Here is a 25,044-nt window from a genome sequence, read left to right as displayed (position 1 = left end):
GAAGTCCTGATACAAGTGCAAAGACTGAGCGAGACAGAGGGAGATGGATGATGAAGTGAGGTCTGCAGAGGGATGGAGGGAGGCAGGTGAGGAGAGAGACATGAGAGCTGCTAGCTGAAAATACACAAGTCAGATAAATGCATGAAATGAGAGAGAAATTGTCAAGAGCCACACACACAGAGACAACGTTTTTGTCTCTCTATTATTATTTGCCCGTATGATGACACAGTTTTGGGGTTTCTGACGAGCACAGAGCTTTAAAAAGATTTTGGAGTAAAGAGATCTTTTCTGTAACATGATGGATGAGTCACTATGTCCTTTTCTCTTTCTCTCTCCCGCCGTCTCCCTAATCTTGCAGCTATATTTAGTACTGGCATAATGCCCTTCCAGACAGATAGCTTGGCAGCAGCATTAGCTCCTGTTCTCTCTTTTCCTCATCTTTCCTTTCCTTTCTTATCATGTCCCTTTTTTTTCTTCACTTTCTTCTCTTCTCCTCTTTTTTGTCTCCCCTCTTCCTTCTTCTCCTTTCACATTCCTCCAAATAGACACACTAAAACCCTCATACAATTTAAGGAGTATTTATGGTCATGATGACCAAATAAAACCACGGCCGATATACAGTACATTTCATCAATCATCATTGATAATACTGTCACTCATGCTTATCCATTTATGACAAGTAACTGTGGCCAAAATAGGCTGCTATTAACATTATATCCCTGACTTTGGTCTGAAGTCTGCTCTGTCATGTGAGGACACAAATGTGTGTGTGTGTGTGTGTGTGTGTGTGTGTGTGTGTGTGTTACACAGTAACCTTTATTGAACAGTAGCCATTGAGCTAAGTAAGCTAACTAGCCTCACTCAGCAGAGTAGTCTCTGGCTGCAGTGGGAGTCAGTTGTTTTTGGTTGAAGGACCTTTAAATCACATTTTTTATGTATTTAATTGATGTTCAATTAATTAAAGTAGCTCCTCTGTGCAAGTGTACAGGAAAGCTGAAAAAGACATAAGAAGATACTATATTTTGTTCGTAGGTATTGTGTTTTCCCTTCACCCTTTAGATCCAACCATAGGCTGCAGTTTCTCTAAATGTTTATTTTATTTTATTTTATAAAGTCTGTGATTATTATTAATAATTTGCATAAAAAGCATGAATTCTCAACTTCACTATTTCTGTAATCATTGTGCTGTACTGCCTTTGTAAGTATAGCTCTCAAATTAAAAAAAAAAAAGTAGTGGGAAGTATAAAGTGGCATAAAATGGAAAAAGTCAAGTAAGGGCCAGTACCTCATAACTGTATTTGAGAAAATGAGTAATTTTCCACACACACAGTGTGGGGCTGCACACCTTTGTACTTGACAAGTTCTGACTCAGCAACACAGATGAGAGGAGGAGAGGGAACAATATTATGTCCCATAACAACACGTCACAACAGGGTGGCACCGTAATCAAAAATGCCTGTTTGCCTTTCATTACCGTCAAATGAGAGATTAAAACAAAAGAAACGGGGGATGGAGGAGAGGGAGGGGAGCTGAGGTCAAACCAGAGGGACATCACACACAGGGACAGCAGCATGGATAAACAGCGACAGGAAGAAAATGAGAGGTTTATATGAAAAATAAGACATTTCCTTTAATAACATCTGTAACATCACGGTTGTATCCTGGTATCATTTTCAATATATTTGACGATGCAGTATACATTTTCATGTGGACATTGAATCGATTAATTGGCATTTATATACTAATACAACATAAAACTGCATTGTTTTCTACAAAGACATCATAATAGGGCACAAATGGTGTAGCAGCAAAAAAAGAGTGTAGGTTTTTCTTTATACATAGGCTACAGTAGTACAATGTATTTGCAGAGAAGAGATTCATTGCAAAGTATAGCTAAAATGAAATTACAAATACATTTCTAATGTATGTTATACATCATACACAAGGTCATGGCTGGATATTAGAGATTATAAAATGTTATATAGTTAGTAAGGGGTCTCTATAGGCTACTAAGACACTGGAGGCTAGAACAGGGCTACCTCTACAGTACAACATAGACTGTGCGGATACAAAGCACACTGATGTTTGATACTGACACAAGATCAGGACATTTGAATAGGATATTAATATGTCCAGGCTGTATAGCTTTAAGAGTTGGGATGCAGAATTAGTATTTTAAAATAAGAAAATCTGGTCACAAGAAGTAACAGTTGAAGCCCCCAAAAAGTCATCTCAGCACCACAACTCTTTTGGTGGAATGTAATTGATGTCATGCATGTCTGCATGAGTGGAGCTTTTCGGTCCAACTCCATTTGCTTCTTCAGTTCTGCCATTAACAGATTTCTTTTTTTTTTTGACCCAGTGGACTAATGTTCAGTATGTGCTTTGCAATCTCAAACACAAATGCAATCTGTACTGAGGTTCACAGTTTCCCAAAACATTTGTTTGCTTGTTGACAAAATGCAATATTGTTAAGAAAAGAAGACTGGAAAGTGTATCAGTTTACACAAATAATAAATGCATGAGTAGAAATAGCTGCGAGTAAGAGAAACTTAAGGGAACAGTTTGAGATTTTGGGAAATACACTTACTCACATTCTTGCACAGTTAGATGAGAAGATTGATACAGTTGTGGCAACTGTATCGATCTTCTCTGTATGGTAAATATAGCAATGACCAAATGCCGGTTAAATTAGCTTAGCATAAAGACCAGAAAAAGGAGGAAACGGCTAGTCCAAAGGGAACAAAATCTGCCTACCAGTACCTCTAAAGCTCACTTATTAATTTGTTATATCTTACTTGTTAAATCCATTTAAAAAAGGAAGTGTAAAGACATCAATGTGCCATTTTATGGATGGCTATGAGTCAAAATATTTCTTGGCTGGGAGCAGTGACTTCCTGGAGTCTTTGCTGGTTTCTAATGTTCAGAACCAACAGATAATTTGGCACGTAACTCTTATAAAACCATAGCATGTTATTTTCTCACTTTGGTTTTTATACGGATTTAAAAAAAGGAGATACACTAGATAACATGTTAACTAGTGAGTTTTTGCAGTGCTGCTCCATAGATTGTGTTACCCATGGACGGAGCCACGCTAGCTGTTTCCAATCGCTATGCAAAGCTAAGCTAACCGACTGCTGGCTTCAGCTTTATATTTACTGTACAGGCATGACAGTTGTATCAATCCTTTCATCTAACTCTCAGCAAGAGAACGAATAAGTGTATTTCCCTTAAAACCAAGAACGGTCACCATTAGTTTGAGGCTACAAAGGTTTTGGGAAACCATCTCCTGTTCCACATTATCACACAGTGTCTGGTCTACAGTCAGAAGACCAGCTCAGCTCTGCTCTTGTGAAAAATCCTGCTCTTCAGATTGCTAAGAAATCTCCTATAGGTTCCTCCAAACCGGTGCTTACTACTACATATCGGCTGCAGCGCTGAGTCTCTACACTGGAGACTGTGCTTATTGCTAATTGTAAATAAAAATATCATTATCTTAAAAGAGGTCTGAAATAACACAGAGAAAGTAACAACAATGCTCTAATACTTGGTCATTAATATGTTATGACATAGAGGTAGTGATTGAAGCATTGATTGACAGTAATAACAAACACTTAAAAATGGACTTGAGCGTGGAAAAAAATAATCTCATGTCAGGAGAGTATAAATACAGAGCTTATCACACCAGCCACTGAAACGAAGTTCCTTTGCTTCAAGGCTGACACATAATTAATTCAGACTCTGGACTGCACGCTGTTTCTGGGTGACTATTCTTCTATCAGCAGGATGGCATGAATCGGGGGGAGAGTACAAACATGAATCACAGAGTTTCAAAGCTACTGTTTCTCATGGAGCTAAGACGTCACTGGTAAAATTTAACATGGGACACAGGCTCTGAATGGTTGTCAGAAAGGGGTTTCAACTCCCTGTCCTGCCCTTACGAGTCTTCTTCATGACAGCGGACCCCTGGCTTAAGCCCATCACGCTGACTGACATGTTGCTCAAGACCTCATCCTTTCTGAACCAGTCACAGTTCAAATCCCAGTTCCCACCCAGCAGCCAAGCAGCCGTGAACTAACATGGAGTTAAACCGTGAGATTCATTCAGAATATAAACAAGTTATGTTCCAAATGAATAATACTCTTTCCATCCCAGCTCGCACATGCAACAACAACAGCCATGTTTTCCTTTCACTGCACTGGGAACTGCTATTTGCTTGGTTTCTGAGTGCTGCAGACAACAGTGACCAACTGATTGTTTGAATTACACATTATAATGTATATAGTCTCCCATTTGTGGCCCGTGTGAGCCGTTTCTGTTTAAATTCAATACATTTGCGTATCGGTTTAGTTGCTGACTGTGTACGTAGCCGGCCACCCAGTGTGACTCTTTATGCAGATGGATTAAGGATGAACAAAAACAAAACAAAGACACATTCTGCAATATAGAATATCTTTTCAATCAACTTGACAGAATTATAATAAAATATAAAACAGGCATATAACACAATACTTAATGACGACTTTGCATTAAATTGCAAATATAAACAACTGACATTTATTTGCACACTTAGTGTGGCGCGAACAAAAGCTTATGGCTACCTGCATTCATTTCACATTGCATGTGTGTGTGTGTGTGTGTGTGTGTATATATATATATATATATATATATCTGTGTGTGTGTGTCTGTCTGCTATAGCACAGAGTGAGTGAGGTTGTATGTGTCTGCATTTGCAGTGCTGTCTCTGTTCCTGGTGTTATAAGTGTGAATGTTTGTGTGTGAAGTAGTGGACAGCCGCCAGGCCTCATTATTGTCATTCTCCTCACTGCCTAAAAGAGAGGCAAAGAGAGGCAAAGCGGCTGCTTTCAATCGAGGTGCCGAGAAAAGATGGAGACAAAAGGCCCAAATTAAACAAATGCCGGAAAGCGGCTTGGAGAGCCAGCCTGTGGTCATATGCTTTGAATGAGAGAAAACGGCTGCAGGGATAACCCATCTGGGTCTTTCAGAGGGGAGACCACACAGATACACTCCATTTCCAGCATTCAGCTAAACTATAGGTCCACACACACTGGGGTGCCAGTTCATGTGCATGTCTTATGTCCTTCTGGTATGTCTGAGTGAGTATGTGTCCTCTAATAATCTGTTCCCAATGTTTTTCAAATCCTCTGCACAAACATTGGCCTTCACTTAACATCTCCATGTGTAGTTTCCTTGTGAGCAGCAAGTCACAACTTCCACTGAAGCATGAAAACTCAGGGCACCTGCGTAAGACCGGTCCAGTTCATCTCTGTTGTTCTTGTATAGTGTGATCATTCCTGTCTCCACTGTTCTCTGCAGGGAAGGGGAATATCTTGGGTCCAATGTCCAAGCCACAGCAGGACAGGAGCATGTTCAACTGTTGGCTTGTGTCCACCAAGAAAGATTTTTTTCTGGGTATTTCCACGTCTCTCAAAGTCACCCTTTTTCTGCCACTTTCATCCCTCCACTCATTGGGTGAGTAGTGTGACTCTACACGTCTGTACAGGCATGTACATGTGGACTGATGGAAGCTTTTCCACAGAAGCGAGGAGGCGGTAAGATGTTTGGCTGCACACAGACACACACACGTAGATCTTCAGTATATTGAGGCTGTAATGCTGCATGTTCTGCTTTACTAGAATGCTACTACAGGTTCTTGTGTGTGCTTCTGCTAATATTTCCTTCAATCTGAGATACTGGATGTCCAAGCGTCTGTATGCTCCATGGCAGTGATGCTGAGAGTGGACGATGAATTAGCAGGGGTAGTTGGAGAGAAGGAGGTGAAAAGAAAGTGGACGGTCACATCAAGTCCTTATGGCATCACACCTGGGACAAGAAACAATAATGAGAGGAAGGTTTTAGCATCTACTTTTCTTGGCAGTAACTCTTGTCCAAAATTAAATTTTTTTTTTTCCATCAAATACACCCACATCCTGAGCAATTTGGGGTTCAGTGTCTGTCTCAAGGACACTTTGATGTGTGGAGTCAAAGCGCTGACCCCACCACTAATAGACAGCCCCCTTTATCAGTTACAGCTGCTGCCAGCATAGCTTTCTCACTGCATCAACTGAGCACAATCTCAAACATTAGATGTTTCAAAATCTGTATATAAAATTAATTTTGGTGAGAACATACAGATTTAGTTTGTACAAGGCAGAGCCTGATGCAGTTCAAGTTGCTTCACTCAAGTGCATTTTCCTGAACTGAATTGAACTTTTTTGTTACACATCTGTATGTTCAAAAACCAATAAGGAGACGTTCAAACAGCAAATGTTTATTTTTTAGTTGTGTGTGGACTGACCTGCAGCGGTGAGGGTTGAGCCTCCGACCTTTCTGGCTACAGCTCTCAGCTCTGATGGTGCAGCGACACTCACACGACGTTGCATCCAATGCCCACTTCCTCCCCTTACAGGGGCGGCAACAAGGCCTCGGAGACGGAGACGGAGAGGGAGAGGGAGAGGGAGAGGGAGAGGGAGAGGGAGAGAGAGAGGGAAGGAAGATGGTGAGAGGAGGTGATGGAGGAGGAGGAGAGGATGGGGGAGGCAGAGCTGGGGGAGCATGGGTCCTGGAGGGAAGAGGGATGTAAGAAGAATGTGGTTAGAATTTATTAATTCACTCTAACAAGAGTCTACGGCTGCACTTTAAAGTACAGCAAAGGCTGATGGGAATGTCATTAGTTTTGCAGGTATTAATATAAGTATTGAACAAATTAAAATTTTAATCTGATGGTGGTGCAACACGGAAAGGTAGGGGACAACCAAAGTTTTTAAGTTATTGCAAATGAATGTCTGAACTAAATTTCATCATCCATCCACTGATTGTCTGTAGGCGTCATCGTCTGGGAACAATGAATGTCTGAACCAACTTTGGGATCAATACAGGCTCCAAAAGATTTTGCTACTTTGCTGCTGATCTCGTACCACATCACTAGCATGGTGAAAAATTAAATGCAAGGCTTGTTTAAACATGCACCCTGCCAGTCTGAATCAAACCCACACAATGCAGTGTGTGGGAGATGTGTGACTAATGTGGGATACTGTTTCCTGAGCTGCTGACAAACTCTCTGCTCTTTCTGTCCGTCTAGTCTCTCTGTCCGTTACCATGGCTTCATTGCCCGTGAGGCCTTCGGTTACTCTTCCAGACTCTCTGTACTTTCTCTGCGTCTGAGAAAGTTGCCTGCATCAGTTGGTCTATTAACTGGAGCTGGTTCTGCCTCCATCTTCTCGGTAGGCTGGCGGCCTTAATGAAGTTACTTAATGAGGCAGAGAGGGGCCATCTTTGTTCAGATCCCGATGACCACGCCTGCCACTGGCATGGACAGAGGAGGTGGCATTTGAGAGCAAATTACACAGATTTCACCCCTGCCAGAGTCTGAATAAAGCCTGTTCTGAGTGATGGATGGGTGCCGAGGGACATCACACCCAAACCAAGCCACCTCTGGCCCCCAGGGGACAGAAATGATTGACAGCAAAGTGAAGGGGAAGCAGATGAAAAAAAAAAAGTTGTAGGGAAAAGAGCGCTAACCCCTTTGTCCTTCATTGATTTGTACTGAAACACGGGAATCATGGCACATCTAGCTGCACCTCTTCCTCTCAGATCACAGTGTAGCAGGTTAATAATCTCAAAATGTTGTTATTGTCCTTTTATATTTCTAACTGACCTTCTTAGCAGTCTGAGTTGATAATTATTTAGTAAGTACTGATCACAGTATACGATAAATATCCACAAATAACTGATATGCTGTATACTGTTTCGTTGTTATTAAGAGGCTTGGCAGTCTTATGTGCTTACAAAACAGAGGTGACCCCTACAAGTGTGTGTGTGTGTGTGTGTGTGTGTGTGTGTGTGTGTGTGTGTGTGTGTGTGTGTGTGTGTGTGTGTGTGTGTGTGTGTGTGTGTGTGTGTGTGATAGACCTTGACTGGTGTGGCTGTAAAACAAATTGTCCTTCAGTAATAATATAGACCAGATAACCTAGTTTGTTTTTCTAATCCAAACGTTCACACTGAGGCTGACAGTATCTGAAAAACACTGACATGAGTAAAAACTTAAACTTAAGGTTCATAACTGAGTTTAAAATAAAACAAAATCAAAAGTGTGTAGTGAATGTTAAACATACGCAGCTCTGGTGGCTCCGCTCTTCTGTCTGGACTTTCCCCTCTCCCTTTTCTTGTCTTTTCTTGGTGGCTTCAGATGCAGCCTGAGAATATCAGACACACAAAATGTGAGGAGTTCAATTTTTAATTTGTATGCAACAACAAACATCAAATTAAAATGAGTCTCCCTGTATCTACGGAGTGAATATTTTTTGACTATATCCTTAAATGAACCCAATGTACTGCATGTCCCCTTTCAATGTTTGTTAAGATTTCTATCACATACGCATTACAACTAATAGTCAATCTGATCAGACAGTATCTAATGCCAGTTTGTTAGACAACATTTAATATTTGATATGTTGAGTCACAGAAGGGTTTGTGGAAAAATGTTTATATTTGTGGTGCACAGGTGCATCTAATTGGACATTGTGTTTATTGTTTTGCAGAGTGTGACAGTTGTCTTAGTCTGTTTATGCTGTTTGTACTTATTGTTGCAAAGATACAAGGTACAATTTTGAATGCAGGACTTCTACTAGTGATGGAGTATTTTAACAGAGTGGTACTGGCACTTTTACTTAAGTAAAGGATCTGAGAACTTCTCCCACCACTGTGTCTCAGTCGGATCACTGAGCAGAAAGTTCCAAAAAGTGTGGATTACCATCTCATTATATCCCCTGACATTAACAGAAATCAGCGAAGAAGGCGAAACAATCACATCAGTGCAGGCCATCACGGGAGAAAGAGAGAGACACTCCCAAGAAAATAGCTTTGCATTCTTTGTCCACACAGTTTACATGACTCTCTGCACTACAGTTTGCTGATTCCCACCCTCCTTATCATGCCACTGTCCAACCTTTATTGAGCACAATCAGTTTTACTTTAATGTATGCTGGTGCCCTCAGAGCAAAGTGCATCTGCCCTTCAGCTCTGGTTTTCCACTTTTAACCTCTCTGTTTCTCTCTGCTCTAATCCCATCTGCTGTAAACTCTATTAAACTATATCAAATTATTATGGGGACAGTGTTTACCAGCTTAGTCCTGACATCATTAGCAGAGTCTGCTGCTACTGCTGCTGCTGCTGTTGTCTTTGGAGCTCTAATTTACTATTATGAATGCGTGACTCTGCCCTGTCAGTCTGTGAGAGAGCACATGGCAGGGGAGATAAAATCATCACTATGGTGACAACAGGATGAGGGCCATCCCAGGGGATGCTGGGAGAGAGTCACACAGATGCTAACTCATTGAGGGACAAACACACATTCACACGAACCACACAGAAACAAATATTCACACACATTAAAAGTCTAACATACATTTATACTAATACACAGAGCACACACACATGTGTACAAGTACATGTAGAAATTCAGCAAAACCACACACACACTCCTTACTGAGTTTTAAAATGTACACACACATACATTGGAATCCTTTATTTATGTCCACATCCTAACAGGAAGCAGGGGGACATAAACATTAAAGATGCAATCATATGATTGCCTGGTCGGACCTGCCAGTATGAGGCACACAAACATCAGGGACCCAACAGGAGTGTCTGTTTCACAGTGTACAGCTGTCAGTCCCAGCTGACACTGAACAAAACCTGAACAGCACAGTGTCTATCTCCTGGACAGTTTCTTTACTTTCATGAATTTATTAACCTAAAGTCAGAGATTAACAGCTTCTCTTATGTTTTAGTCCAAGCACTGCAAATTTGAAACCCTAAAATCAAGTTGTGAGAGATAAGTAATTCATTACAGTGTCAAATTTATCACAACTTTTTATTTGCCAATATTATTATTTTGCATCATGGTAAGCCAGCTCTCTAAGACCCATACTATGTAGCCACAATGTGTCTGGTGTGATTCTACCTTCCCCACATTACCTCTTTATGTTCCCTGCTGTTGTCAGGAACCATCTAATGAATGAATTGAATGAATTTTGTAAGTTTGTGCTTTTAAAATGGGAAATACTGGCCTGTAACTTAACCTAAGCCAGGAAGAGTTTCCAAAATTGTCAAATCCACTCATACAACAAAGTGTCGATTAACACATGCTGGCGTTGGATGATGAATACTAAAACAAGTAGCTGATGAATGTAACCTCTTTTCAACACTATTAAGCTACTTATGGTTCCTTAGGTTTGTGATGTTCTTGGATGAAAACCTCCTCCTCATTCGTAGCATCATCAGCAAATTAATAACAGCATCATTAGTGCAGAGCTTGGACATGAGTTTAGAGACAGGGTTTGATAACGTTATTTGATAAGAATCAACATTAGATCTCACAAAAACAGCTCACTAAGATACAGTTAGCGACAAACAAAAACAGAAAGATTCAAATTCAGAACGACAGAGGGTAAAAAGGGGGGGGGAAACAAAGTGCGTTACCTTGTCGTAGGTGTTGGCTGGAAATGTTCTTTTAATCTGCGCACAGATAAAATAGACAATGTCAGTATAAAGGTGCAGTGACGTCAATGATAGCAGTTACACCCTGCATCTCCACCTTTGTGCACAGACACTGAAAGTGTTTGTATTACCTGCACTCACACTGGCTGTGCTCGACAAAGGGCAACTCAATGAGCTCATGTTTCATGAAGGAGGTCCTCATCAGCTGCACACAGATGGGCAAATATCATGTTAAACCACAGACATCCTCTCACTGTTGCACTTCTAGGGATTTAGTGTGTGTGCCTGCATGGATACCTCCATGGTGAGCGTGTGAGTGAGCGAGGGCACACACTCTAGGGCCTCGTCAGCACAGCAGCCGCCACATCGCCTCACCGACACGCAGGACGGGACAAAAAGGTGGTGGGTCTCCCCTGGCAACTCCCGCCAAACCTCCACCAGAGTGTCCCGAGGCTCACATCCACTCCTCGAGTACACCTCCAACCACCGCCGCACTGGTGGACCGACACAGACAAATAATGTGTTTAAATTTCACTCTTTCAGCTCCATGGAGGAGGAATCTTTGTAGGAACAGGGGACGTACCTTCTCGACCTTCTCTGGATTTGGGGGAGTCTGCTGGCCGCCAGTGGGCAAGCTGTTGGGAGAAATAAAAATAATGAAGGAGTTCATGTTGAAAGCATTGTTTAAGTAAGTTTATGGGTCCATTATTAAGTTGATCTGTTTGATAGCATTCAGCACTTTGGAATCATGACGATTGGTTTAATTTCAGTTTAGCAAAAACTTGACTCAAAAGTGTGGGAAAGTGAAAAATGATGCATCGTAATCAGTCTAAAGTTAAACAAACTAGTGCTTTGGTAGGTCTTCATCCTATCATGCTGAACTGTGGGCAGATGCTACAGTGACTATCACAAAGTAGTATTATGAGGTGACAGCTTTGGGGCTAGCTGGTTAGCATGCTAACTTCAGTAGAAGAAAAGAAGTGATGGAAATAGAGGCAAAACAAGAGTTAAAATTGGTGTTGCTTTCCACTTTAAGTTCCACCAAATTATTTAATATTAAACCAATAATAACCATGTTTGCAAAATAAGAGCACGAAAAAAAACATAAAAAAATGAAATTAAAGTAAAATTTTTGTCAAAAAATGTGAGCAAATGTCATAAGCACTTGAAGTAGCCTACATGAAAATCCCCAGACTGCCTGCAGATGCTAAAGAGAATGAGTTTCAATGTTTACATTTAGTTTAGGCTTTTAAAAAAAAATAAAGTTCATCTGACAAATATGTTCAACAACATAACGTTGCATACATTTGTTTTATTGATCAAGTTTTTTTCCTGAATGAAACCATACCAGTAAATCTAACATCTGAGCTACTGCCTGCAGCTTCCAGTTTGACACTATTGTAAATGCACACTGGTGCTTATCTACAGTTCAGAGTTTTACCTGTCAGTGAACACCACAGTCTTTCACACCTGGTATCTGAGCATGAAAAGCTTATAATGCATGGTGATAAGTGACAGGAAGTGAATACTCTGAACTTTGATACACAGATACACACGCAAGAGGGTAAGAGCGGTGACAGTTAAATTAAACAAGCCTCATATTTGGCTCCATTATGAAATATTTACTGCACAGACAGGGTAACATGCGCCATTTGAGTATGTCAGCTGAAATTGTCTATGTTCTCGTCCCGACTCGATTCAAATCCAACCATATTTTCCGCTGTCTGAGGGAGTGAGCTGCTGGATTACTTAACAAGCTGGACCTGCAACCTTTGCCCTCAAATCTATCACCTGATTATAACATTTGAAACATTTTCAGTAGCTCCACAGGGGTAGATAGTGAGAGAATCTGCCACTGGATTTCTTGACAGTAAGCTGTCACAGTCAGTGTGAAGCTGGGAGTCAATAAATAGGACAAATATTACTATTTCATAAAATGAGCTGATGGAAGACAACAGACTGCAGCTTGTTATTGGTTTTAGGACAATTAATCCAACGTCTTTTCCTTTAGTTTCATAGTTTAGTCATAGTCATAGTCATATTTACTCAAGTTATTACTTAAGTACTTAATTACTTAAGCACAACTTTGATGTATTTGTACTTTACTTGAGTATGTCCAAGTTCTGCCACTTTATACTTCTACTCCACTAGATTTCAGATAATTTAAGTACATTACGCTGATGATACTTCTGAAATGAAATATTTTTACATTTGTACTTTTACTGAAGTAAATCTGAGTACTTCTCCCACCATTCAAATTGTCAAAAAAAGAGAAACTGAATTTTACAGCCCTCAGTTCAATTCTCTCTAATACACACACACACACACACACACACACACACACACACACACACACACACACACACACACACACACACACATATACACACACACACACACACACACACGCACACACACACACACACACACACACTGCTGTTATTTGACTTATGTGTGTGAAGACCAAGGCCACTTGTAAGGGAATGTAGACTTTGTTCAGTTGCCCCCTTTTAACTGCTCCACCCCCTTTTACACACACACACACACACACACACACACACACACACACACACACACACACACACACACACACACACACACACACACACACACAGATTCTGAGTTAAGCTGGGACCGAGGCCATTTTGTGACTAGTAGGATGTGAGCTGAAGTAAGTGTGTCTTTTCTGTAGGCCTATCAGTCTTTGAGACTGGGCTGAGATTACCTCCTTTTGGCAGCCACAACTGTGAGGAGCTGACACACACACACACACACACACTGACTCACACACATGCACACACTCCTGAGTGCCAACCCAGTGCCATCTGCACTGGCATTGCTGTCTGTCTACTGTCTAACACATTGAGCTCCCAGCCACTCCCAGAGCACACTGTACAGATGGGCCTGTGTGTGTGTGTGTGTGTGTGTGTGTGTGTGTGTGTGTGGTGTGTGTGTGTGTGTGTGTGTGTGTGTGTGTGTGAAAGAGACCCTGCCCTACAGCTAAACACCACCTCTCCCACACCCACACCAAGGAGGCAAAAGGATGACCCCTTTTTCAAATAAGCAGTCAGAGAAGCAGACGGCATGAGAGCAGAGTCTCAGGTGTGAGACAGCAACAGCAACTGTGAACATGTAGTGTCTAGGATGACAAATCACTAAAACATACAGTATACAGCGGCACGAAGTCGGGGCTGGATCCCACAGCGCCTCTGGGCACTGCTTGTTCCTGATAGAAGTCTCCAGACATAAATAAAAAACCAGTGCATGCAGGTCTGTGTGTGTAGAAAAATGAGCTCATTTGTCACATCAAGGACCATGACAGCACAATTGATGAACATTTCTTGTGAATTATAACTCTAATAACCATCTATTTAAATTACACAAAGCAAAACTTCAAGGCCATGAAGAATTATAGGAACCACTTTCTAACAAGGCACCCTTTATAAATCATAAAGAGTGGTAATTAGAGGCTTTAGACTTAAAATTATTGGTTTATTAATCCATTAGTCAGCTGAAAGAAAATTAATTGAATTGCTCATGTTCATCTTCTTCTTCTCATTTCTTCTCATTTATGTTTTCCAAATGTGGGAATTTGCTGCTTTTTTCTGTTTTATATCACTGCTGACTGAATATCTTTTGGGTTTAAAACTGGTGGTCTGACACAGGCAATCAGAAGACTATCCCTCTCATTTTACAGACTCTGTAAAATTGCAATGGGTTTCTTTGTATTATTTTCAGTCATTTCACAGACTAATGTATCTATAGATGATAATAATCAATAATGAAAATAATGGTTGGTTGCAGCCATAAATGGCTCTATTAGCTACTGGTTATTAAATAATTTACCAATGCTTCGTAAATTAGTTATAACAAAGTCATTAATAAGTACAACTTTTGGGATGCCAGGTTGTAGATAAACCTCTTTCAGCGGGACACTTGCTCGGTCTTCTTCACTTTCTTGCCAAGAGTATGAGAAAAGACGTACTACTCTTGTTTCTGTACAGTAGGCTAAATGTGAAGCTACAGCTAGCAGCTGGTTAGCTTTGCTTTGCCCAAATACTCAAAACAAGTGGAAATGGGTGGCCTGGCTCTACCCAAATGTTACAAAATCTTCTTACCAGCACCTCTAACGCTTACTAATTAACATGCTATTCTAATCTGTACAAAACCTATGTGTAAAAACAACATTTCACTGTTTTACAGGTGATTATGTACTGGACTATTCCTGGCCAGAAACAGCTGCCAGGCAACCAGCAGGTTACTGGTCCGAGCCAAAATGTCTCATTTTTATACTTTGTTTTTTGTATAAATTAAACAAACGATACAAAAAACGGTAACACAGGGCTTTAGAGGTGCAGGTAGGCAGATTTTGTCACCTCTGGACAGAGCCAGGTTTGCTGTTTCTCCCTGTTTCCAGTCTTTATGCTAAGCTAAGCTAACTGGAATGTTATCTTCACATCTATCCCTGTGAAAAACGTTATGTCAGAGGGATTTCCGGTCCAAAAGCCCTGCGGTTTTATTTTCTCCTAAAAGAAAGTGGTCAAACAGCCCATTTGAGGTGTCCCAATGAGTTAGCTAAAAAGAATAACCAAATGCCATGCTGGAGGAGGATTTTTCACAACCTGGCAACCCAAAAACTGGTCTAACCAATGGTTTGTAACTGATCTACAAAGCAACAGTAAATTATTTATTACAGGTATAAACTCTTTAGCCTATAAAAAGTCCCTCATTAGAAAGTAGTGCTGATTTACTCTGTGATAGTGACAGGAGACAATAAACAACAAAATGTGACTATAAAGTAATTACTGATCGACACAGACAAGCCGTAGCATCCAATCCGACTATTATACTGATTTTTCCTGTCACGGGGCCTAAAGTGACAGGTGTCATTGACCTAGGGGATAACTTCCACAAAGCCCCACATGATCTCCAACACAATGAATTCATACAAAAAGCATGTTATTCAGGCTAATGCAAATCTACATAAACTAGAAATAAATCTCGTGACTACAAAATAATAGAAATAAAGCTCATGACTGGTAGCAGGCTGACCACTTCAGACTTGCAGTCTTTTGAGGTCAAATGGTCTATACATTCATACCTTGGCATGAGACGTCGGTATTCTGGTCAGCAGCAGGAACTGAAACATTCCTAGAATAACTTGAAGCATAATCCCCATTGTGCAGGAGTCCAAGGGGCACGCCAAAAAAAATCTAAAATTTGGACCAATCCAAAAAAAAAGAAAAAAAGAAAAGAAGATAAAAAGGAAAAAAAGAAGGTGGTTTGTCCGGGTGTCTCCTTCCTTCGCTTCAGTGTCCGGTTAAAGACGCAGAAATCCCGCTTTCAAGCTCCGGTCTCCCTTCCTTGACAGGACTCCCATGTGGCATCCTCAGTGATAGAATAATAACTTTATTTTTGTTGCGTTTGACACTAGACGATCTGAACTGTACAAGGAGACAGCTCCCAATATGAACTCTAATGATAGTTTGTTATACTCCCTTAGCCTAATTAAGGAGACACTGGAGGCGGTTGTCTAAAATAACCATCCATCCAGTAATTTTAACATATACACCGACAACATGCGCCTTTCTTAAGTCATTATTTAATATCTAACCGTGGCACCATATCCCCAAAATCCTGGTATTTTGGTGACACTTGTTTAAACTTTGTGATGCCTCCCTGTATTTATTTTAGGGCACCGTCAGTCTATTGGTCCTGATCCCATGAAATTGGTCTATGGGGTCCGGGGTGGCGTGACTGCAGGATCATCCAGGTTCCCACTGAAACGTGGTGCGATCATAAATCCTCTGTGCGGCTGAAAAAAAAATCACATTATCCAGCTATCGGACGTTCATCCGGTAATGATCCGACGCTTTGGGCCGACGTGCGGAGTGACAGTGCCGCATATTCCTCTTCCCGGCTCGGTCACAGTCTCTCCACACTGTCGCTCCCACTGAAAATGTGACGTTTCCTCCCCAGGCGCATCTTCTTTTTTTTTTTTTATCCTCTTATAAATAAACCTAGATTGATATCCTCCACTGACATGGCAGCGCCGCTACAGCAAAGCAGGGTGGCCCACAGACAGACAGAGAGAGGTCTGGAAAGGTGGGAGTCTTCATTTGTTGTTGTGATCGGTTTCCTCATTTCCTTTGCCCTTGAGACGCAGGCGGCGTAACCATTGCGCTGCCAACTTTTTCCAAACGGGACAGGCGCACTGCATACAGGTGTAACGTCTCCTCTGGTCCCAAAGTGAGGGGTCGGGGGGCCTCCAGGGACCCCTTACAAGTGGGGCACAAGGCTGCAGCTGTCACCGAGGACGTTGAGGTCATGTTCCCGGCATTTCTCTGTAAAATTCAGGGGGTTTAGGATGGTTATTTTATATGCTGATTCTCGTATTTAAATATGAATATAGATAATTGATTGGTCAAATGACTGATGTTTTGATAATAGGTTAATTCTTTATGACATTGACTTTATGACATTTTAATTGGTTTTCTTACTCTCTAATAGTAAACTGAATATGTTTTTTAGACTGCTGCTCAGAAAAAATCAAGCAATGTGAAGAAGATTTGTCCATATTTTCTGACATTTTATAGACCAATTGATTAATTGAGTAAATAATTGTTAGTTGGAGCCCATTATGAATATATTTAAATTCGACTACATATTGTCAAACAATTTAAAAAAGGACTCTGTGCTGTATTCCTGGCAGTGTCAGGAAGGCTGTTTCAAAGTAATGAAATCTGGTAGGACTTTGTGTTTTCCTGATATAACATCATTTCCCAAGGAAGTTTTCTGGAGAATGCGATGTCATTTGTTAAAAAGACATTTCTCTGGAAAACACCAACTTATAAACTAAATACAACTATCAACCAGACTGTAGTGAAATAGCAGCACCTTGCCTCCGTAGGTTTTATTCACAGCAGACATAGTAGTAAAAACACAGGTGTTACTAATAACATTAACGATGGCTCTGTTCTACTCGTGTCCCTGTAAGACATGACAGTGAGTCAGCATGTACAACACCACGGCCCTGAATCTGCTAAATGGGATTCAGCCTTCATTAGTTTAATTATTCACACCTGTGCTTTTTCTACTGTGACACGAGAAAATGTCACATGTATAAAAAAAAGGCCTGTTTGCTCTATAATTGGTATCAAATTACATCTGGAAACCTCAAGGGAAATTATCAGGAAATTGACCCATAAAACAAAATTGTATAAATTTTGTAAAATTTATAGAAAATATAGTTGTCCAAGTTGAAATATGAAAACCCAACCAATTAATAAAGTTTAACCTTTTGATGTCAGGAAGTGGGCTGTTGTTATTATTGTTGGGGAGACTTCAGCATACATACATCCTGACTACAGCCCTCGTCTGGAAATATTATTATTATGTGCATTATATTTAGACTCTGAACATGTGAACATCCTGCCCCCGATCAACGTATTCAGCTCTCACAGGTTTTTCTGAGACAGAATCACATCAAATAAGACAGCATGGTGTAACAGTCTGAGGGTCAATTTGTTGTCGACCAAGTCAATGATTTATTTTTCCACTCTGTATCACTGTCTATTGTTTTCCCAAATAATAAATCGGAGGGCATGTAAGAGTATTATGTCAGTGCATGATTTGACAGTTTTCCTCTGCAGCACATTAATCTAGATAAAAATCAATTGAAATTGTCTTCATAGCTGGTTTTCCTGTGTAATAGCTCCCTCTCCCATGAGCCTTGTCTTCCACCAGGGTGTGTGTGTGTGTGTGTGTGGGTGTGTGTGTGTGTGTGTGTGTGTGTGTGTAGGCATGCTGACACCAGAGTCTCAGTCATTATGGTGTGTTTGGGTTATGACAGGGCACTCACACGCCACATGAGGGTGAGGGTGTCTGTATGCTATGCGGGGATAAGTTATCTCCTGCTGAAGTCTCAGGACAGGGGCCGTTGGTGACAAGAAGACAAGACTCACTGTGAGAAGGAAAAAGGCAATAAACAGTTTGCACACATGTCTAGGACTTTTTAAGTTCAGTCCATACTCTCTTTAAAAAAAAAAAACAACTATAAACTGAGCGTTTTCTTCCATGTCATTTGCAAACAAATGCCATGTATGCAGGGAAAATTTCTGAATTGCTTCATAACCAACATGAATCACAGCTTTCATGTGAATTTAAATATGTAAATAAACAAGATATGTTCTGTATCAGCAGAGCCAGTTTTCAGAGAATCACATCTGCAGCTCCAGATGTGAGTTTAGAGGTTTAAAAGAGCTATTCAAATTCTCAAATCCTGACCACTGAGATAATGGAAAATAAACATTTGAATTCTAAAGCAAAGCAGATAAATAATTATCTTTTCTGTGTGGTTGCTCATTAAAAGATCTGTCTACAGCTGGATGTTGAAGCCTTTCGTTAATGCTGCCATGCAGTTAACAAATTTCACCATACAAAGATGTTACGATCATGTTTATTTCCCCAAAATAACCTTAAATTTATTGGAAGAAAATAAGCAAAAATGTAAAGGAATACAGTAAGTTTGGAACGGAACAACCGCAGACTGTTCTGTATCTCAAAACCAAAGCATGAGAGAATGAGAGATGGAACAAACCGTAACAGGAAGTAATGACTGATGAGAAAAAGTTGATCTTTTAATCATTTCTCACTGACATCCCCCCAGGGAACAGACAAGGCAGTCAAGAACAGGAACATAACACACTTTAATATCTAAAAACTAAAAGGCCAAATGGTAAATGTTGGCTATGGAGGTTGAAATAACTTTCATTCAATTTGTACATTTTCATAATCTCAGTACTGTTATTAATATTATTTGTCTACAATTGAATGACGCAGTGTCGCTCTTCAAGTCATAATATTGATCAATTATAATTTTTGTCTCAATCACATGCGTACTTTTATCATGAGGAGCTGGGCAGCAATGTCCCAAAATTCAGGCCAAGTAGCTTTTCATATTTCTGTCACATAACCTGGAAGAAGATGAATGCTTAAAATACTTTGCATGTGTTATAAAGCACCCTTCACAACTGTCCCCCTAAACCAGTGAGGCTCATAAAACCCAGGAGAACATTAAACTGTGTCCTCTTGTGTGCAACCCAAGACATGATTTTAATCAGTATCAGTTTCTTATAGCACCAAGAAATGTATTGGTGTTACAATCAATTACACATGTTCGCCGTCATGTGCCATTAGTCACTGTTATCTGTGAGCCCTGCATGCTGTGTACCACTAACACAGACATGAGGCTGAGAACAATAAATAACATGGTCCTGTGAGTTCATTAGAGGTAATTTGATAGTGTTCATTGTGGCTCCATTGGACAAACAGAGGACAAGGTCTGAGAACATTCTTCCAACAGTACAATCGATGCTATTAACTACAAATGGTTCAGTCCAAGCTGATATATAGCTCAGCCTGGTCAGGCGTTCACACCTCTGTGACCAAATGAAATCCTCCTACATCACACCCACGCTCTTGTCCACCTTCAGCTTCTCAGTATCACATCTGAAGACAGACTGTGGTTCTTTGTCATGTTTAAATACGCCAGAAAAACCTTTAAATCCTAAAACTCATACCACATTCACTCTGCCACCTTCCACCTGCTGACAGTTCAAACTCCCTCATCATAGAGCACAGTTGGAGACTCCTACTTGTCCTCTCCATTATTCTGGTTTTTGTATTTCTCCAGGAACTCTGCATGTTTGTGCCGAAGGATTTCTGTCTGTTTCTTAAAACCGTTGATCCTGGAAAACAGCAGAGAAGACACCTTCAGGCTCAGCTTCATATTCAGGCATCACAAAGCTCAAACAAATGTACTGTTACCAGACAAATGTGCCATGAAAGAGAAGAGAAAACATTTGGAGGACTTACTTGGCTCTCTCTTTGGAGTCATTATAGATTTCTGTGATGATTCTATCTTTCTCATCCATGAAGTTAGTGTGAATGTCTTCCAATTTACTGAAAGAGTCGAGAGAGACATTTGATTTACAACAATCTTAACAGAATAACTTTGCTTAACCTAAAAACTCAGAGCTCAGCAGGCGCTCTGTATGCTCAGTTGTATTTACGAGTTTGTACAGCTGTTATAACAGCTCTTCAGACCATAAAGAAGTGAATCTCTACAAACAGAACTGGCACAGAGTCAGTGTGTGAAAACAAATACGACGACACAAGCCCTGAGGTTGTGTGAAGACACATGGCAGAGGGACGTGTCCACAAACAATCTCATTCATCTGGGTGTGAATGTGCAGCAAGGAAAAGTCAGGAGTGCAGTAAGGGGGAAACATACATTAAGGAAATAAGATGAAGGGGTTGTAGTGTTTCTCCTATATCCATCCATTATGAGTGCCGCTGCTGATTCTTTAATATTCACAATGAAACGTAACAACTGCATCGTGTGCTTTCTACACTGTGCTCAGCTGATTGGGGCTAAAACAAAGGGGACCCAATAGGGGACCCTTATCACAGACCCACATAGAAATTCACACATGCACAAACATATACACGCACACAGGGACGTCACAGGAGAAGCGGCATACGGAAAAAGATAGACCTACCGACCTCCTAATGACCAACCAGACAAACAAAATAAATGTTTCTGACAGTCCATGGTGAAGTGATTGTTACTGTTACCAGTTCATTCTGTGAAGCTGCTGTACGTATTAACACCGTTGTGCAGCCTATTCTGTACACTTCTGTAATACCTGCACATTTCGCATTAAATGGGCAGATTGGGCGTCTGATTAAACAGATATTATGATGGTGTATCGCATTTCTGACTTCTGTAGGGAAGATGTCATTTTGTTTGTGCACACAAAATAAAAATGTGTGCTTGCACCATTTTTGAAAAAGTAAATATTCACATTTTAAGCATAGGACTATTATGTCAGCAGCCCATGAAAACCCATGACTCTCAAAGGTCAGATGGCCTCTCAGTTGTTACAAGGATTTATCTATCTGATGTGTAATTCTCATAATTTGTTCAAGTTCAAGAACGATTATTACATACTTTAATGTTACATTATTTCTGACTAATCTTGTATTTTGTGATATTCATCTTTGAAAACTAATCATCTCTGTTTATAAAATAATGAAAACATGGTGCGTACCACATTGTGTAGGGTTTTTACCTGAAGAAGACTATGTGGGCTCCTATGCTGAGCACCATGGTTAAGACACAGTAGCCCACCAGGCGGAAGTTCCTCCTCCTCTTCTTCTGCCTCTCCTCTGGCGTTATCTGAGCAGTATGAGACTGATGAGACTGATGAAACTGCTCCCAATAATAATTGTTGTCCTGGTTGTTGGCACTGAGGATGAAGTAGTTGAAGAGGGATCGTGATTGGTGACATTAAACACAGAGGAGGGACAGACGGTACAAAGTAAAAAACAGACTATACTGAAGAATTCTTGTGGCGAGCCTGAAAGACTCGGTAAAAGTATTACCAATAAATACTTTTATGCATTTTACAACTACATTTTTGCACAATCCTACTTGCTGTGCAACCATACAATGTACATATCTGTATCCATCTGTATATTTTTGTTTTGGACTCTTTCTGTATGTTTTTACTAGATTTGAACTGTGTGTTTTTCCACTGCGCTGTGAGGGACAAATAACTTCTTCTTATTCTTCCACCTGACTGTTGAAAGACTCACAGATTTTCTGGTTTCCCTCAAAAACGAGACAGTACATCTCAAGTAGTTTACCCTGAAATACAGTCAATTTAAACAAAAACACACAATCTGCTAAAGAGTGATTCTACAAAATGAAGACGAATTCTTCATTCTGTGTTTCTGCAGAGGTGGAGGTTTCAGGTGTGCAGTACTTTCAAGAATATCATGTCCTGTGAGTGTGTTACATAAGCAAACATAAGCCACATGCTCATTGTCTTGAAATGAATTATACATCTTCTCAGAAGAACATCAGAAAAGGTATTTTTTCTTCTCCACCCTAACAGTGTCAGAGTGTGGAAACTGAGAGATTGTCTGTATCTTCACCTGGTTCTGTAGGTGGTGTGACTGAAGGAAGATCTGAAGGTCTGGCCCCCACTGTATCTATGTCTGATTTTGAAGTCGTACTCTTTCCTACTTGGCTCTTTGCTCAGCACACGGTAGGCCTTGTTCAGCTCCACAAACTGGCCGTGCAGCGCTGGGTTTGATGGGTCGCTATCTGGGTGCAGCTACAGTAACATGGGAGGAGTGGGTCAGTGATCATCACATGTACAAAGAAAACCATTCAACCGAAGGATACTCTGGTGCTCTTATAAATTTATCCGGATATGGATACTTGCATTAACATACAAAACTCTTCTGACTTCCTCTGTTGAACAAATGCATGCACATACTGTATATGGTTTGCACTCACAACCAAGCTTTTTTCTCTGAAGGGTGAGTTGCCTCAACCACAAGGTAAATACACATGTCACATCCATATTTACATTGGAAGCAACAACATGAAAACAAACAGTCAGGAAGCCCACTGTGGGAACAGTTAACAAGCAGAAACCAGGCTGTTAAAGGCTGCCCTCAAGTGGCCAGTAATTTTATATTAAATGCACAGCTTGTTAACAAACAAGAACCATACCTTCCTAGATTTGTCAAAAAATGCTTTTTTAATTTCCTCCAAGGTGGCATCAGATTTCACTCCCAGAAGATCGTAGTAGTTCACAGCTTTTCTGTGGTGAGAAAGGAAGTAACTCAAAACCAAACATGCATTCGGACCTGTTCAAAGCAGAGTACATCACCATAATCACTCAGTTGTTTCAGGAATTCTGTTTAAATTCAACACACACACACACACACACACACACACATACACACCTGTGTGCAGAGCTCTGAGAGAGCAGACGCAGTCCGCTCTTGCAGCACCAAAGGCAACTCTGACATAGTCGCAGCTGAGCCTCCAACTGCATGATGGAAAATTTCTAAGATTCCACACAGACCTGTGCATAGAATTTAATATTGTTTTAACATTGCAATGTTACAAAGACAGACCATTATAGGAAAAGCAGAAGGACATTTAAACCAAAATATTAACAACTAAGTGGGCAGATTCCAGACCAAAGCCTCAAGGTGCATTTTTTGATATGTTTATGTTGCACTTGAAGTATACAAATCTTAGAGATGTACTTCATATGGAAGGATATAATCTGATGTTTTATGACTCTGAAGTTGGAGGCAGTGGGCTTAAACAATGGCTGATCATTTTCATATTTTCTAGACTTGCCTGTTAACTTTATCATATTGACAAGAGGTCACCATAGAGATAATTAAATTATTTGTTATATTAAGTGATTGTGTTTTGCTATATTACAGTGGGGATTATGGCTCTTTTAAATAATTTTGGCTGCTAGAAACAAAGCCATGTCGCTGAAATAGTTTCAAGCAAATCTCCCAACCGTGTACAAGTGGAATTCAATTGTCAATGCAGATATCAATTAAATATCATTGTACCATGTCAACCCAACCAGTTTGTTTGAAAACATATTGATAAAATTAGAGTTAAATAAAGACGTAAGCTGTTGGTGGAGAAAAAGGCTGTTTTTCTGTCTATACCTTTCAGTGTGTTTCCATTGAAAATGTGGAGTCAGCAGCTCATCCGCTAACATGTGACCTGTCTGGGGACCACAACAGATGAGAAGATGAGTGAAATATTTTTTAAAAGAAGGACTTTAACACTAACCAACTAAAATTACTTCTGTCATAATCTGCTGAGAGATAACACACACAGCTTTTCATTCAATCTAACACAATGCAGTTATGTTTTTGGGGGCGTGTTCATCCTGTAAAATTTTAGTTAGTTTTATACACTGTAGATTAAAAAGCACCTTCATTAGCTATCGACGGCTACAAACTGGCTGCTGGCTTTGACCGGCTTGACTGATTATATAAGTAGTCAAGTTAAAAGTAGACAGGCCTCTTGAATTTCCAGGAGGAACACTTTGTTCTGCTACCTGAACGGACAGGCTAGTGTTAGCCGGGGTTAGCTTGAAGTCAGTCTCTGCTACTGTTATTGCTAAATGCTAATGATTATCTAATAAAGGTAGAAGTGATGGCTCTGGTAAATATAAAAAACAAACAAAGATCTTAATTCAATACTGGTTCAAGTATAAAACCACCATTAAAAGGAAGAAGAGTGACATACCACAAACGCTCAGTTTCACAACAGTACAGTTGTACAGCGAGACCGTTGCATAAACTCAACAGATTCAAGCTAGCGGAAACTAAACCGGAAGATGGGAGACTTTCCTTCAAAATAAAATAAAATAAAAAATAAAATAAATGTTCATTAACGAAAACAACTACAACTCTAAAACACAATATTCATCCGAATATATCTGTATATCTCAATATATATATATATATATATATTTATTTATTTTTAATTATGTTTAATTACTGTCTTTGTCAAAGATTACAAAAGCAAAAGTTTGGACTCAAATGACATATTTTGTTGATTTCCAAGTGAACAGATGAAAATACAGCCTCTGCAGCAAACATACGTAGAATGAGCTTTTC

General features: G+C 40.2%; 2 protein-coding genes across 2 annotated transcripts; both read right to left on the bottom strand.

Annotated features, from left to right (window-relative positions):
* Positions 1–1,604: 1,604 nt before the first annotated feature.
* vegfba (vascular endothelial growth factor Ba) lies at positions 1,605–17,969 on the bottom strand. Its single transcript, XM_056382283.1, has 8 exons — positions 15,623–17,969; positions 11,105–11,156; positions 10,819–11,015; positions 10,653–10,726; positions 10,504–10,539; positions 8,136–8,216; positions 6,320–6,583; positions 1,605–5,844 (listed from the first exon to the last, which is right to left on the bottom strand). The coding sequence occupies exons 1-8, from the start codon at positions 15,698–15,700 to the stop codon at positions 5,823–5,825; spliced, it is 804 nt and encodes a 267-aa protein (XP_056238258.1). The 5' UTR covers positions 15,701–17,969; the 3' UTR covers positions 1,605–5,822.
* Positions 17,970–18,963: 994 nt separating this feature from the next.
* dnajc4 (DnaJ (Hsp40) homolog, subfamily C, member 4) lies at positions 18,964–24,755 on the bottom strand. Its single transcript, XM_056382284.1, has 8 exons — positions 24,671–24,755; positions 24,082–24,143; positions 23,347–23,468; positions 23,111–23,201; positions 22,525–22,706; positions 21,657–21,833; positions 20,398–20,484; positions 18,964–20,270 (listed from the first exon to the last, which is right to left on the bottom strand). Exons 3-8 carry the CDS (start codon positions 23,436–23,438, stop codon positions 20,174–20,176), a joined length of 726 nt encoding a protein of 241 aa, XP_056238259.1. The 5' UTR covers positions 23,439–23,468; positions 24,082–24,143; positions 24,671–24,755; the 3' UTR covers positions 18,964–20,173.
* Between the last annotated feature and the right edge of the window lie 289 nt (positions 24,756–25,044).

The sequence above is a fragment of the Seriola aureovittata genome, chromosome 8 (genome assembly GCF_021018895.1).
Source record: "Seriola aureovittata isolate HTS-2021-v1 ecotype China chromosome 8, ASM2101889v1, whole genome shotgun sequence".
Classification (NCBI taxonomy): domain Eukaryota; kingdom Metazoa; phylum Chordata; class Actinopteri; order Carangiformes; family Carangidae; genus Seriola; species Seriola aureovittata.
Note: the sequence above shows the minus strand (reverse complement) of the source record. Positions and strands in the feature narration are given on the sequence as shown.

Excerpts from the sequence above, each read along its gene's own strand:
- vegfba (XM_056382283.1), bottom strand. The coding sequence starts at position 15,700 with ATGGGGATTATGCTTCAAGTTATTCTAGGAATGTTTCAGTTCCTGCTG. Across the intron at positions 10,540-10,652 it reads CACAGCCAGTGTGAGTGCAG|ATTAAAAGAACATTTCCAGC; the intron begins GTAATACAAACA and ends ATCTGTGCGCAG. Across the intron at positions 8,217-10,503 it reads CAGCCAACACCTACGACAAG|GCTGCATCTGAAGCCACCAA; the intron begins GTAACGCACTTT and ends TGATATTCTCAG.
- dnajc4 (XM_056382284.1), bottom strand. The coding sequence starts at position 23,438 with ATGCAGTTGGAGGCTCAGCTGCGACTATGTCAGAGTTGCCTTTGGTGC. Across the intron at positions 23,202-23,346 it reads TCTCAGAGCTCTGCACACAG|AAAAGCTGTGAACTACTACG; the intron begins GTGTGTATGTGT and ends TTCTCACCACAG. Across the intron at positions 20,485-21,656 it reads GCCCACATAGTCTTCTTCAG|TAAATTGGAAGACATTCACA; the intron begins GTAAAAACCCTA and ends CGACTCTTTCAG.